Genomic DNA, 15796 nt, shown 5'->3' on the forward strand with positions numbered 1-15796 from the left:
TAGGGACAAGTGGGCTAGGCTTAACCTAGATTATATTATAGTCAGGCCATAATTACTGTAGGCTACCATACACACTCATAATCTAATAGGGAAATATGTTTAGTTTCTCATATGCACTGTTCCAGTCTACCTCGATAGATGCAAATGTACATCTGCAGCCTAGGTCAACGAATGAAGGCTCATGCATCTAATCATGCAGGTAGACATACTTATCAATATCATAAAATCATCTTCATATGAGCAACCGATCAGTCTTAACTCTTACATCCTATCATACAGTCTAAGGTTTGATAAAGCAAACAAAACTCATCTCAATCTATCCAGACAGATACAACTAATAAAACACTCTTTTAAACAAATACGACTCTACTCAAACTATTTTTACTTAACTTTACTATACAATCCATACAGTGATATAGATAACACCCGTACAAGGAATCAATCACACCCAAACGCCACAGCTCCACACGACACCCAAATTCCATTCCAACCCGGCTTCTTCTCCAACCCAGAACCCAAGAGAAGCGAGAGCGAGCACTAAGCCGAACAAGACCCTACCTTGACCCCCCCCCCCCCCCTCCAAACAATGGCGTCCGCGTGGTGCCTCTCGGCCCCGGCCGCCGCCCCGCCGGTGGCGGAGGCGCCGGGCGCCCTCGGTGTCCCCGCCTCCGCCTCCGGGGGCGTCTCCCTCGCGCGGGTGGCAGTCCCCGTGAAGGGGCGGCGCAGGTGGGACGCGCTCGTGGTCTGCGTGGCCCCCGACGAGGAGAAGATTACGCGGCGCTCGCCCCTCGATTTCCCCATCGTAATTCTCCTGCTCCCCCGTTCCCATCTATTCGTTTGATTTATCGCCCTATCCTTGTGGAATTGGAGGCTTCGGTTGGGGAAATTCTGGTCCTTTTAGCTGACCAAGTACGGGTTTAGGGGGATCCTACGGATTGGGGATAGAGGAAATATGTATAAATGTTGCATAGGCTGTGGGGTTCTTATGGTTGGTCTGCATAATACCTGATTCACGTTGGCCTCTGGTTGTGGAAACTGCGAGGGGTTTATATTAGGTAGTATCATGCCGGTTTAGTCTTTCATCCATTTCTGAGGGATTTGTCAGCTTAAAATTCTATCTGAAAAAGATCCCTGCACCAAAAACAATACGTGTTTTGCTTAACTGATTGTTTATGAATGGAGTTGCATGAGTTGAAACTATCATAGGTTTACTTGGGTGCTTGAGATTATTTTGTAGATGTTGTTCCATGTGCAGGAACAATCGTAGGATAACCTTTTTCTTGACAAACTTCCACAGATTGTTGTAATGTTAGCTGCTTATCCTGCGAATGGAGATTTATACCTTCAAATACTAGATGCACTCCTAAATACTGACTAGAAATAAGCCCTAAATGTTACCTCAATGTCTGACTTCTGCATGTGTAGCTTGCATTGGAACGATCAATGGCTATTTTGTGGCTACCTTTTTCATCTTAAAGAGTCTTTTCATTTCTCAGCTGTTGTTTTGACGTCATTACGGTACTTCACTGTTCTAGTAGTTTAATTCCTTCCGTTGATCTAATAGCTTGTGATATCTTGTTTCAAGCACGACATGTAAAAATGATAGAATGTTGGGACTTAGGAGCAGTTATGAGCTGTTTTTGGTAAATTTACTGCCTCATTTTTTTAAAGCCAGACTATATGTTCATGGCTTCATGACATTGTGTTTTACATGTTGTTATGATCTGTAAGCATATTGAGCCTAGCCTCTCTTGGCAATGTATTATTGTGATGCTGACTAGCTGAGTGGATTGGAGCTGCAACAATCGTTATTATGCCTATAACCTGCCTTAAATTTTTTTAGTATGACCGAAGTAGTGTGTGCAGGCCTCTTGTAATCTTTTTCAATGACTATTTAAGTTATTTCTGAGATGGTTGCATTTTTTGGTGTGCATGATTTGTCTAGCCTAGCAAAACAATGTCAAACATGACTGCAGTGATTTAGATATGATGTTCCATCCACTTCATTTTTCTTTTGTATTGGCATCGAAGTTAATGTCTTTTGTCTTTCGAATGTTCCTAGGAATGGGAGAGACCAAAGCCTGGGAGAAGACCTGATATCTTCCCAAAGTTCAGCCCTATGAAGACACCATTGCCCCATCCATTACCAGCTGATGATCCTCTGGATGACGATGAAGAAGAGGAAGAGGAAGAACAACCACCTCCGGAAGAACCACAAGAGGATGATCCAGACAAGGAAGAGCCTGAGGAAGATGACCCGGACAAGCCTACTGAGTAATTTTGGATGACCTGGCTGTGGTAGATAGACAATGGGCCAAAAGAATGTGCCATATCTTTGAAGAATGTAAGAGATATCAGTTCAGTTGGATCTGTTAGTTCTGCCGGTTTATATAGGCTCTAGACGCATAAGTTTGTTATGAATACCTTTGGGCTTTTCTAAAGCTATGAAAGTTTTGTTCGACGGATTACAAAAATGCTATATCTGTGATGACATGTATTCTCGCTTTTTCTATCTTGGGAAAGTAGCGTGTACATCGCGACAAGATATTGCAAGTTCGACTGCAACGATTATGTTATTACTTTTTAAACTGTGTTCAGTAGAATCGACGTTCTTCTGGTGAGCGAGCCTGCTTGGTGGCATTGTTGCCCAGTGTGCGGGAAATGAGCTCTGCGCTATTTTTGTTGTTTTGAACTCTGCTTGAAGTCAGCATCAATTTGGTTTCCGCAAAACTCTTGTCAAATGAACGTTCTGATTTTCGTTAGGGGCATGTTCCATTGGTCCATATTCGCGACTGAACGCGCCTGGGAACACGAGTAATCGATCATATTCTATTGTTCGATGTGCCTACTACGTATTCTACGAAAGGTTCTTCGCTGTATTCTTCATGTTTATTCAAGTTTTGAAAGAGAAATTATCATACAGCAACACTCAAATCTCGGTATATTCTATTTCATTGGTCAAATAATGGCCTGCCATTCTTGTTCTAATCATGAAAACTGAAATTTATAAATGCAAACAAGACCTACAAAATTTTTCTCCCATATGCAGGAGCAAACAGCATGAACGCCGCTACTTCGGTTAAAACACACTGCCCCTCCAACTTAAACATCAATATATACTTACATTTGATCCTATTAGACATCAATATCTACTTTCCCTTGATTTTGCAGTAGGCATACAAGCCAGAACCCAGAAAGCCAAGCCCTTGCCCCATAATATTAAGCTGCCGTAACAAAACTTAGGTTCAGTATTCAGGGGAAGATTAAAAGAGTTAATGGTGCACAAGAAATAAACTCAAAACTTACCAGATCAAAAGGAAGCCCACCGAATAGCACCCAACCAATTCCAACAGTGAAGAAATCCTGCAGAAATAGCGAATATGAAGAGACCACTAGTGCTTTGCATGATGACTAGAGTGGAATAACTGGATGGAAGTCGTACCTTCAAATTACCGCACATCGATTGTGTGAGTGCAGAATTCAGGATTGTGTTCCAGAAGATGGTGTAGTTCAGTAGAAATGCTAGGATGCATGAAAATAGCAGCACAGCCTACAAGTGAGATTGCATTATTAGTGACATTCGTAGCTTCACATTGTAGGTGCAACATCACATGATAAATTACTTGACTTGGCACTGCTCACAATTAAGTGATAGGTTTCTCAGTTTTGTCTGGCTGTTCTGAAGAAAAACTAGCATGAAAAAATAATGTATTAACATGTAAAAAAGGACCTCAAGAATATGCAATACATATGCTGTATCCTTGAACTGGATGAAAGAATTTTGATGTTTCAAACTGGACGCGTTATCAAGAAGTCACAGTAATACAGGATGAAACGTGAGTACACGACCCCTGTTATAGTCCTATAAATAATTATCCATAAAAAGTGATAAATGGTACTAGAGGATTACAGGGTGGTATTATCAAAACTTAGCAGCAGCAGCAGCAGCAGAGCCAGTGGCTCAGACTGTGTGATTACATCCAAGATAGCACTCAGATGTTACAGGAACATGTGCAATCCAAGCTAATTTCTGGGTTTGAGTAGGTCGGATCTTGATAGTGGAAAGAAACAGACTGATGCCATGCAAGCTAGCATGCCAGCCACAGCATGAGTCCAAGAAGGGCTAAGTGGCTAGACAGTAATACAATCACACCAGCGAAGTCAACAAACATGATAGCATGCTTTTGAAACTTGTGAGGCGCATCCACAAATACTATCTTTAGACGCCTCGTAAACTGATGACAAAAAGAGGGTAATGCACAAACTAGCTTAAGCATGAAACTGTGAAGTTACCTGAAACCCAGGGGAATAAAGGTAGGGAAATTCCATGGCCCTCTTTAGGTCGCCCTGAATGTATGTCAAGAACAGTACTGAAGGCCCACAGACAAGTCCTGAAATCCAGACAGACAGGATATAAGTTTTGAAGGCAAATGAAGTTTGATCTGAAGTTACGGACAATCAAAATAATACCATTGCACCACATCAGGCCAAAACTATTGAGACCACTAGATTTTCCTAGAACAAAACAAAACATCTGATCAGAAAGAATATGTAAGGATGAATGGCATTATAAATAGTAAAAGGAAGATGCCTTACCGATGCGGTTTATAGTAGCAAGATAAACAGCTGTTGTAATGTTGGCCACAAAGACAATGGCATACCCACGAGCATCAAATGACAAGTCTCGAGCTCCAGCAACAAATGCTCCGAATATGATCAAAGCCACACTGATAAAGCCTTGGTTAACAACCAGAAAGTGGAACATTACAGATTCAGAACACTATCATGTTCTGAAAATGTTCAGCATAACAAATGCAATATTTCAAGCTAACATAGTACAGGACTACAGGTACAGCAGTAGGGCACATAAAACGTAAGAGGAGCACACGGATGCCAATTACTATTGGGTGGAATAAATATCAAAGGCTTTTAAAAATGGATAATGTGTGGACATACAAATGTGTGACGTTGCCTGGGACAAGAGTGCATTAAACAAAAAAAGGCTTACATAAGCTAACTATCGCATATTCTTAATTTCGACAACATGGTGCGTAATGACAATAATGAGATACAAGAAAACAAAAGAAATAAATGTCTAGACATTTACCTGCCAATTATAGGCGGGGTATGCTTCTGCTTTGATAAGAAATACTCCATTGTCATTGTAAATACTACTGTTGTGCGCCGTAGAGTTGTATACATAGGGACGTTGACTCCACGGACAGATTCCATTGAAGCTAGCTTTTACCAAGCACAAACACCACTCAGAATTCAATGCAAATAGAAATGCATGTGCTTACTTATAACTCAGTTTCATGTTGTATGTGAGGGAATCAGCATACCATGTAGAGTAAATAAGCCAAAGAAAGAGGTGTGGTGCGAAGCAATATCCTGAATGGCACGAAGAATAGTGAATCAGAAGGCACTGATGGTTCACTATTTATAAAGGAGATTATCTTTAACCGTCTCAGAACGTAAAGAAGGCATGTTGAGCACACCATCTGCCCATGTTCATTAAGTGTTAGCAAAGAAAGGAGAAAAACAGAAACAATAGAATACAGATACAAACAAAGAAGTGTAGTCAACAGCCATGTAAACTTTAAAGACAAAGGAATGTTTTACAAAACTATGTTCATCAACAGCTATCACTGCAAGATTCTGGAGGTACAAATTCCAAAGCAAGATCAAAAGTGAAATTTGTTTCCAGCTCAAGTAAGAATTGGATCATTCTCAAAGTAGATGAAATCAAAGGTGAAATTTGTTGCTTTTAGAAATCTACCATTGGTAGACTAGACCAGGGTTTCAGATTTCGGATAATAAAAGAATCTCAGACCATGACAGGTATGGTTCCCACCTTTTCCCCCAGGCAGTTTGGTTTGTTGAATTTAGATGCTGAACTTGAATTTGACCAGCTCCCCACCAGTTACCGCCCAAAATGAGGTTCCCATTGGGTCCCCATCAGATAACTGTTCATCTGTTTAAATTAAATTTTACATTTCACGTTTCAATATTTCCTGGATGGAATTTGTTCTTCCTGGTACTCCATGGGAAAACCGGTTACTGGTGGTAACTGAAACCCAGGACTAGACTACAAGCTAGTGGCTCACACAGACCTATACAACATTAAAACTTGAAAGGTAATGCTACACACACGATGGAACACAGACATATAACTTTTATGTGCTCTGTCGAGAAAAATAGCAATTTCTTGGTGAAATATACAGTCAGAAGAGCACAACAAGCTGCACACCATAGATTTTCCGCGTAGAAATCCAATACCTGAAGGAGTGTAATGACATTTGCGCAAGGGAAATTATACGAAGACAGAGCTGCTTTGTTGAACATCACTAGCAACACTGCAAATTGAAAAGTCACCAAAATTAGTATGACCTTATCTGGTTCCTGAAAATGAAAAAACAAAAATAAAAATGGCACGACATTAGTCTATGGAAATTGGTTTATCATGCTCCTGCAGCTAAAAAGAGGATAACATTTGACAGTGTGAATACCATCAAGGAACAAAAATGAATAGAATGCATATAAACCAATAACAGACAAACAGTGTGTGGACCATTTGGAGCGCAAAAGATTAACATGTGGAGCCAACATAACTAGATATTGATTGCGCATACTGCAAATTAAAAAAAAATGATGTCAAGAAAGCAAATGTTGAGGAGGATAGGGAACAAATCAAACAATTATCAAGATTGCGATTATTTGCTTTGCTACATATGTTGTGCGCCACTGGAAATATTCGAGGTAGGACAACAGCACCTACTCATACAGTTACAACAAGTACTGAAAGCAGTTTATCCAATTATTGGCAATCAATTACTGTAGAACAGTATGCATCATCGTAATTATTTTCCATTTTTCCTTGCTCAACAAGATGTTCGATGCAATCTATATGAATATTTGAAAGAAACAACCAAAGCGAAATGTAAGCTAAAGTAGATTGTTTAAATAAAACTAACTATGATGCATTTTGCTCAACTACTTCAACTGGTATTATCAACAAAAAGGAACATCCCAATCCACAACATAGTACTTGGTTTGGATGACTTTGGATGCAAAACTAGATCCCAGCGCAGTTTTAATCTTGAATCCAAAAGGAAGAATGGCATCATGAATTCATTCCAACATAGCCAGCCCAACTATGATAATCCGTTCATTGTTCTCCACCCACCAGTGAACACAGATAAATGGAAGATATGCTAATTTGCGCTATCCAAATCTCATTTATCATTTAACAAACCTAAATGGGCTTATATTTGGGATCGGAGGTAGTATATCCGTACGAACCAACCAACTCCCACTTATGTAGAACTTCTATGCAGTATGCACTTTGCGTATAACCCGTAGCAACCGAACAACCGTACTGGCCTCTAGCTAAAGCCCGGCCTTGTGGCCAAACACAAGTCAACCAGCCGGCACATATCCCAACCGCAAAGCAACCGGAATTCAACAGCAGAAGAGAAACCTAGCGCAAGCAACAAATAACGACACCAGATGCCGTGCTATTGCATCCCTAAATTCGCTGCACGCGACGAACGAACCCCCTCCCCCCCCCCCCCCCCCACCACCACCACAGCGCAACCAGACCACGCCGTGGCGCACCCAACGCCGGAAAAAAGCAACCAAACCACCCTGGAAGCGCGGATCGGACGCGCGTACCGGAGCAGGCCATGTAAGAGAGCGCGGCGGCGGCGCCGCGTCGGGTCATGGCGGACCCCTTGAACAGCGCGGCATCGTCGCCACCTCCTCCTCCGTTGCCCTTCGCCCCGTCCGCCGACACCGGCAGCAGCAGACCCCTTTCCCCGCCGCCCTTCGCCATCTCTCCGCCCGGGATCTCCCCTCCCTCCCGATCCGCCTCGCCTCTCCCGCCCGCTCGCGACCACGCCGATGACGAGGAGGAGCAGGAGGATATTTCTGTGCTCCAACTTGGCCCGATGCACGCGACGGCAACGGAATAAACTGGTCGTTTTGTTCGCTGCGCTGGTGCGTGCGAGGCCCTAGCGGCCGAACGGGGCGGGTGCTTCGCCGTCGCTTCGGCGATTCGGTCAGTCCGGTCCGGTCCGCCTGCCAGACTTGGCCAGCGCGGTGGCAACCTTTTATTAGATTTTTTATTTTTATATCTCGAAAATTAAAGATTTAAAAATAGGTATCCGTTTAACAAAAATGCATAACTAGCCTATTGCCATCAGTTGAAAAGGTGACTTATTAAAAAATAAAAATACAATATTTCAATGCTTTTAAATTTAAATACTATTGAAATAGTCATAAAAATTTATGAAAAAATATATAGTGCGGAGGATACTATAATCTAGCTCTGAAAAAAAATCAGCTCAAATAATTACTTATATGATGAGAAATAAAGATAAATTTTGTTATACAAAGTCCAACAATATAATTTGTTTTTTCTCATTGTACAAATTATATTTTTATCTAAAATATTTTGAAGATTTAGATACTATCCTCTACACTACCAAAAAAAATATAATTTTTATGGCTTTTTTTATAGTGTTTTGAATTTTTAAAAGTAATGGAATGAAGTATTTTTATTTTTAATTTTGTTATCTGTTGGAAGAGTGAAAAGCGACAGTAGTTTGGTTCTGAAATTTTTTCAAACGGACATATATTTTTATTATTTTTATTTTCAAAATATAAAAATAAAAAATCTCCCTTTCATTAGATGCGGACGGGAGGGATGTGGGATGGGAATATGTATGAGATAGAGGGGGCCGCGCCTTGCTTTACCAAGTTGCGTTGCCTCGCTTTATCACGTCGAGATCAGGTCATCGGACGCGCGCAACGCAACGGGGCCAGCGGGATAAGTGCGGTGTCACCACAGGGCACTCACATGTCGAGGGTTGATTAAACAAGCAAATCCTTGCGGAGGGAGGGATGAGATCCAACGATCCACCAGCTGGATATGATCGCATATCGTTGATCACATGGGATGCGTTCAAAGAGGGAGCATTTTTGTGCTCTATCGATCGCCCCGTGGGGCCGCCGGTTCGACGTGTTCGGAATCGAGATTGATAGCAGGGTCCGTCCGTCATGTACGACTCATTTACAATTACATGTAATTTTTATATTTTCTATATCATTGAGTCAAACTAAAACTCAAAAATATGAATTAAAGATTCACCCTCACTCAATTAAATTAAAGAAAAAATAAACTAAATGATAACCTATAACTGCTCATTGAGTACTCATTTACATCCCTATTTGCAACCGTAAGAATGAATAAATATTAGACTTTCCATTCTAGGTTGGGCATGAGCTGCACGTGAAAGGCACCTGTTTAATAGTACAAATTAGAAGGTATATTCTTTTCATCACTTATGTGAGAGATTATTGGAGGCTGCTCTGCTGTTGTGAGATATGTACATGAGAGTATATACTTCTGAAAGTATATACTTCCTATAGAAAACTATTCTATATTCTCGGAAGTACATATTAACTACTATAGTATACCACATAAATAAAATAGATATACTCTTTTATCACTATGAATATACTTATATACTCATTCTAAGATACTTTAATGTGACTACATAAAAAAATTGAAAAGAAATCCATTAATTTTAATATATTTTGATTATATTTTGATATTTGTATATAAAAGTAATATATAAAAAATATGTGCAAACCACCTTAATATATATATATATATATATATATATATATATATATATCACTTGATCTTATATCTCAAATACTCTATATATATACTATTTATCACATGAGATACTCCTTACGTTATAAGATACGTATGTAAGAGTACATATTTATAGAAGTATAGATATACTCTTCCTATATAGAGAGAGAGATACACAGCTTTTACTAATGCAGGCATGAGAGAGCGTCCAATTAGTTTGGCAGATGAATCATCGTGTTCAAAATCCCCTTGTCCCGTTTCAATATCATTTCCCACCCTCAATCATGTAGTCACACATATATATTGTGACAGAATTTGTAAGCAAAGGTGTACAGAATTAGTGAAGAATCAGAAGACACACATTGGTTAATCCAAATGCAACAAATCATTATTGACACATAGGCAGATTTTAAGGTATTCCCAAACTGCTATGGACCATCAATTTAGTTTGATTCTAAGGGTTGAGATTAAAGAAGGTGATATATTACATCCAAATGATTATTAAATGAGTATTAACGCCTTCCTTATTTAGAAGTTTAGTATAAGAGGAAATAATATATTTGGAAAGCACATCAGTACATATGGAAGTATATTAATCTAGACAGCTAATTATGTTAGAGGCTCTAAATAATTATATTAGAGACTAAATGACGACTAAATCGGACCTTACATGTACGTGACAACTAAGTTTTAGATGATGCATATGTGAGTGCATGCACCGGAGTAACGTGACAATTATTCAATATATAGGGAACAAATCATAATTAGACACTACTGGTGCACAGCACTTGTAATTGTCGTCACATGGAATGTGAGAAATTTCTTGAGGGCCACGATAACTCGCACACAATCTGACGCCCTGTATATACGCTTTCCATACAGAGATCACGTGGCACAATTTCTGTGCTTGTGTCGCGTGAAATGAGGAAATTAATCCGGATTTGGGGCAAGGAAATCACAGTTTGGCAAGAAAAATAGATATTTACTCTCCATCACCTCTGATCAAACGTCTGACATGCAAAGTTGTTCCAACCATAAATCATTGGATTTAATTAATATTGCATTTAATTACTGGATTATTCTCATATTTTTATAGGGTTAAGATAAGATGCAGCGTTGTCCCTTCAAATCATGAGAATTAATTAACATTACACTTAATCATCGGATTCTTTCCATATTTTTAGAACTAGTTATTAGGCCCATCCATGTACGGGTGTCAGTCAGGAGCTACGGGAGGCGACCGACATGCATTACGTCTAGTGCGCTAGGTAGGCGGGCGCGTGAGCTAGAGGCAAAATATGGAAGCGGAATACATACGAGCGGAGTAGTAAAGATTAAGTGACGTGAGATAGATAATTTTTTAAAATTTAGGAGCTATAGAACTAAATAAATATAGAACGTTATATCTTATATGAGAATCACTATGTATTTTTTAAATAAATAGAGATTTGTATCTCGCTGAAATCTCTCGGACTCCCTAAACATCTCCCATTGCTCCGACTACTCTATTCTCGTCGCTGTCATTTTCTAGAGACTCAATCGCTCTCATCTCCTCTTTTGCGCCACGACAACTCCTGAGATTAGGAGGTCACTGTCGCCGTCATTTCCTCGGACCGCACCCCCATCCATCTCCTCGTGCCACATGGCCCACACTGCCTCCTCTAATTGGGTGGTCATTGTCGCTATCATCTTCCTGATCAGCTATCATGCTCGTCCTCGAAACACCAATGTCATGACTGGTTGAGAAGAGTTAGCTCCGCAATTGCGCGAGCCACTCTGCTAGTAAGAGAAAAAGGATAAACAAATGCAGCTGAGATTAAGGAAATAAATGCACACTTTCCATTTGAAATCAAAGGGAGGCACCAGCTGCAACCGGTTGAAATACTATTTACTCTTTTTATTCCCACTTAATTTAACACAATGAACTGTCTATGTTGATTTAATTTATCTCTACCTCAAACATTATCATATAATCATTAAAAACAGACGATATGTAATAAACGGTTTTTAGACCCGTCAAAGATAAAATATCTTCATATGGTTGCTAAGAATACGTGTCTCTAAAAAATTAGACGTTTTAGGTATCAATGAACTCATCGACGGGTTTTATAAATCCGTCTGTTTCTATGATATAGACAAAATTAACTTTTAGTAAAATCTATCTGTGACATTGTTAGACAGTTTCTTATAATATCTGTCTATGTCTATTCGATAGATACAGATGGGTTTTATAAATACCCATCTGTATTTAAAGACTCGTGAACAATTTTAAATTTGATCGCTCGTCTACCATGCCTTTTGGCTTCCTACATACACAACTCTCTTGTCTCCCTGGGGTCTTTTGGCTTCTCACACATACAAATCCTCGTCTCCATCAATATAAAGCGACGATGAGTGTTATTCTTTCTCACTCGCCATATCCAAGTGTTCAACTGCACTGTGAAGCGTCCTCACTCGACATCGCTATCGGAGAAGCGAGATCTCAGCCGGGGCCAAATCCCTTTCACTGCATATAGGTGAGTCTCATATGGTTCACTTCGCGTTTAGTTAGAGTTTTTTAGGTTTTTATTGCTTCGATCAGTTGTTGTAGATTTGCAATGGTGCAATTCACGGCAATTAGGATGTGGCGGGATGGGATTGTCCCTATGACAGTTTCGACGGTGTGAATGCTTGGCGTCGACTTCATCTTCTTCACTGTTGTGAAGCCCCCTCCGTCGACCGTGTGTATGCCGTCAACTGTATTCTCTATTTTGTTCTACCGAATGAAAATTTATCTATTATTGCTCGTCCGAATGGAAAAAATTTCGTCAACTGCAAGACAAGCCTGAATGCTTATTTCTTGCTGATGCATGAGATAGTCAAGGTGCAACCAGATCTGGATGATTGCGAGCTGCTCATTAAAGATGATGCTTGTGTTGTCATTGTGCTAAAATGCAGGAGGTTGAGATGATGTCTATCATCCCATTTTTTGAAAGATGTTGTCGATTGATCCAAGTTTGTCAATAACTTTTTTGTCGTTTTGGAAGGCATGGTCGCCATGCTGTCAATCATTTCATCTTTTTGCAATACGGCTCGATCGATCAATAATGTATAGCTAACTAGATTTATGCATTCTGAACAATGTGATATGCATATGTGTAATGTTCTTTGTGATATGTAAATATCTGTATTTTGTGTTTTAAACAATATATGATCGATGTTATAAACAATATGTGATTGATATTCTAAATAATGTATCAATGTGTTTATCATAAAGTGTGTATCTGTGCGACAATTTTCCTATAAGATAGGAAGCAAATTTGCTTACAGAGGAAAGGAACACACAGATGGATTTTTTGTCTGTGACAATTAACACAGACGGATTTTTTTTAAAAAAAATCCATCTATTACTCTTATTACTCATAAACGGATTTAAACAAATACCATTAGTGACTCTTACTACGTATAATCTAGAAAATTTGTCAGTGTGTAAGTGTATGACAGACAGTTCAAAAATTATTTGTAACAAGATCGATATCACAGACACTTTTACAGGGACGGAACATATAACCATCTGTGATAAAATTTAAAATTTGTTTGTAATAATTTGAATAGTGAAAACATCTTGCCAGCAAGCTCCATCCCAAAGATTACAAATCCTCATTTGCGTGAGGAGGAACACAAGCAGCGACCTGCAGTTGCTTCTCTGTTTTAGGTGCTCCTTAGCCCGACATTGATGCCTGAAAATTCCGCTTAAACACCTTCGGCCTTAAACCCTGAAACCGGCTCCCTTAAAGCTTATAAATTGAACTATACAAGCTGTGTAAAATCAGGCCTAACAGACGTGTATTTGGGCTCTCTAATCCATAAGGAGCTTGCTTATTCAGAAACTGGGCCAGAGAGCATAGAAACCTGACGGGGCCTGCGATCATCCCTGGCCGTTTTGGTCTGAAATCTGATGCTCCGGACGTAAGATTGAGAGATGGATACTACGACACATCACCCGGGCTAGTACTGTGGTAAGCGCTGTTCTCATGCTGCAGTCACCAACCTGACCACTGATACCGCATCGCACTATGCCATCCTGCAACCCGTCGTCCGACTTGACGCCCGAAAGGCCAGCACGCGCGCAGCGGACCCACGCCACCGCCCGGCGTCTGCCGAGCCGGCAACCTCACGAAGCGCGCCTAGGCACCCGCACGTACGCTGCGCCCTTGTCCCTCTGCGATACAGTACCTGCTCGGCCGGGGCACGGCTAGGTGCAGGCCTGCGGCGCATGCCGACCGATGTGACAACAGGTCGCCTGGGGATCCTGGACGAGGTTCGCTGGCACTAGCGCCAGCGCCGCATGCATGGAAGACGCGAGGTGACATGCACGTAGACTCGGCATTCATTGGGCGTACGCCTGCGGATTTCAATCAATGCCCAACGCGCGATTCCAATCGACGGCGTTGCGACGCAGCCCCCACGAGTCGAGCACTCGCGCGGCGCCAAGGCAGTGCAGGAGACAGAGACGTATACTACAGGGGAGGGGAGGGGAGGTTCCAAGTCGCCATAGCCTACGAATGAGCCAGCCAACCTTTGGAGGCAGCTCCGAGGTGCCACGACTCGGAACCCGAGCTGGTTCAGTAAGAGCGTAGTTCTCTGGTCGGGTACACCGCGAGTCTTTAAATTAACTAGTTGAGTATCCATATACTACAGAGAAAATAAAAAAATATTATAGGATGATATTAAGTATATGTAAAAAGTATTATTTACATCTATAAATTTAGAAGTAATTTTATATTGTAACTACCTTATAACTTAGCGATCAAAATAGAGAAACTGAAATAACGATGAGGTGACCGCAATCACAAAGCTACCGGCAAGGTTGATCAACATTATGCATGTACTGTAACAATTTAGACATATATAAAATCATGTGTTCTCACCTCTTCCTAATAGTTTCCGAGGTCCACTTGAGGGCATTTCATCAAACACCTACATGGCATACAACATTAAAAGAAATATTTTGAAACCTGGAGTAATTAGAATTATTGCTTGTTACCTTTGGTTGAGGAGGTGGTCGGCTAATCTTAGCAAATGCCTCCCTTATTCTTGCATAATCAAACCTCACAATGTTGTGCCCTATCTAGACCCGTCCTGCCCAAGATTGATATGAGTTTCATGAGTGACATTGTTTATCAAAAATCTAGTTTCAGAATAAGCAGGGCCATGCTTTCAGCTTCCACTCTTCCAAAAAGTAATGAATAACATGAACTGATCGACGGTAGAATCCACAGCTCATAAAAGAAACCAAATTTCTTATCTTAACAGATTGGCATGAGCTTTGTTTATGTTATTAAGGAGGAGATAATAATATCATAGTAACAGTCAGGGAACCAAATTATGTATTGTCAGCTCTAGAAAACTCTCTGTATGCTCTAATTTGACCACTACTTTCCACTTCCTCGGAAACAGCACAATTCTCTACCAACATCATTGATCACAAAAGTGCATCAAGGAGATAAACCAATATAGCACTGATCACATAAGCAAAAGTGCATCAAGGATGTAAACCAAAATAGCCATGGCACATTCAGCCAATCATGTTTACCAGGGAGATGACCACAAGCATAATTTGACAATTGAATCAACTGGCCAGTGGATTAGGCAACAAAGGGTTGCAATTGTCACTCGACCAATCCATAGTAGCAGCAACTCGCATATAGCCTGGGCCAGAACGCTATAGCGCACGCAGGGAAGAATATGCGTAGCTAGAGGCTAAGCTAGGCCAACACACACGGCAACAGATCAGTATGGCAGACAGAGCGTGCGATGTCACAAGTCAAAGGCAGGACACCGAATACACACATGTAGCGGCACCGCCAAGTTGGCTGCACGACGAACACAAGTCGACGGCAAGACGCTAGACATGCACGCGCGGCGGCACGACTTTACTAGCCACATGGCGAACGCGAGTCAACGGCAAGTCGCCAGACACAAACACAGAGAGATCGCAAGCACAAATGGCCACAGTACGCACACCGGCGGGCTCACTTAGCAACACGTGCGCTCACCGACCAGAACATGCAACTGAACAAACAACACATCGACGGCATGACAAACACATCAATCGAAACAACTTGACGGTGCGTGGAACCTACACAACAC

The 15796-nt window shown here is 40.9% G+C and overlaps 2 protein-coding genes across 7 annotated transcripts; one reads left to right on the top strand and one right to left on the bottom strand.

Moving 5' to 3' along the window:
* Positions 1-447: 447 nt before the first annotated feature.
* On the top strand, positions 448-2588 carry LOC133921770 (uncharacterized). Its single transcript, XM_062366786.1, has 3 exons — positions 448-540; positions 582-802; positions 2063-2588. The coding sequence occupies exons 2-3, from the start codon at positions 587-589 to the stop codon at positions 2276-2278; spliced, it is 432 nt and encodes a 143-aa protein (XP_062222770.1). The 5' UTR covers positions 448-540; positions 582-586; the 3' UTR covers positions 2279-2588.
* A 330-nt stretch (positions 2589-2918) lies between these two features.
* LOC133921768 (UDP-N-acetylglucosamine transporter UGNT1-like) lies at positions 2919-7995 on the bottom strand. Of its 6 annotated transcripts, none has more exons than XM_062366782.1 (10): positions 7675-7995; positions 6280-6356; positions 5343-5391; positions 5108-5237; positions 4597-4727; positions 4471-4515; positions 4294-4391; positions 3443-3550; positions 3307-3363; positions 2919-3224 (listed from the first exon to the last, which is right to left on the bottom strand). In XM_062366782.1, exons 1-10 carry the CDS (start codon positions 7832-7834, stop codon positions 3150-3152), a joined length of 930 nt encoding a protein of 309 aa, XP_062222766.1. In that variant the 5' UTR covers positions 7835-7995; the 3' UTR covers positions 2919-3149. The 6 variants fall into 6 exon arrangements, with proteins under 6 accessions (XP_062222766.1, XP_062222764.1, XP_062222768.1 ...); XM_062366780.1 differs by having other exon boundaries at positions 5108-5241; positions 5343-5501; positions 7675-7989; XM_062366784.1 differs by having other exon boundaries at positions 5108-5241; positions 7675-7816.
* Between the last annotated feature and the right edge of the window lie 7801 nt (positions 7996-15796).

Source organism: Phragmites australis, chromosome 6 (assembly GCF_958298935.1).
Source record: "Phragmites australis chromosome 6, lpPhrAust1.1, whole genome shotgun sequence".
NCBI classification, from domain to species: Eukaryota; Viridiplantae; Streptophyta; class Magnoliopsida; order Poales; family Poaceae; genus Phragmites; species Phragmites australis.

Coding starts and splice junctions, on each gene's coding strand:
- LOC133921770 (XM_062366786.1), top strand. CDS start 587: ATGGCGTCCGCGTGGTGCCTCTCGGCCCCGGCCGCCGCCCCGCCGGTG. Junction 803..2,062: donor CGCCCCTCGATTTCCCCATC/GTAATTCTCCTG, acceptor GAATGTTCCTAG/GAATGGGAGAGACCAAAGCC.
- LOC133921768 (XM_062366780.1), bottom strand. CDS start 7,834: ATGGCGAAGGGCGGCGGGGAAAGGGGTCTGCTGCTGCCGGTGTCGGCG. Junction 5,502..6,279: donor ATGTCATTACACTCCTTCAG/GTATTGGATTTC, acceptor GAACATGGGCAG/ATGGTGTGCTCAACATGCCT. Junction 4,392..4,470: donor TGGCCTGATGTGGTGCAATG/GTATTATTTTGA, acceptor TCTGGATTTCAG/GACTTGTCTGTGGGCCTTCA.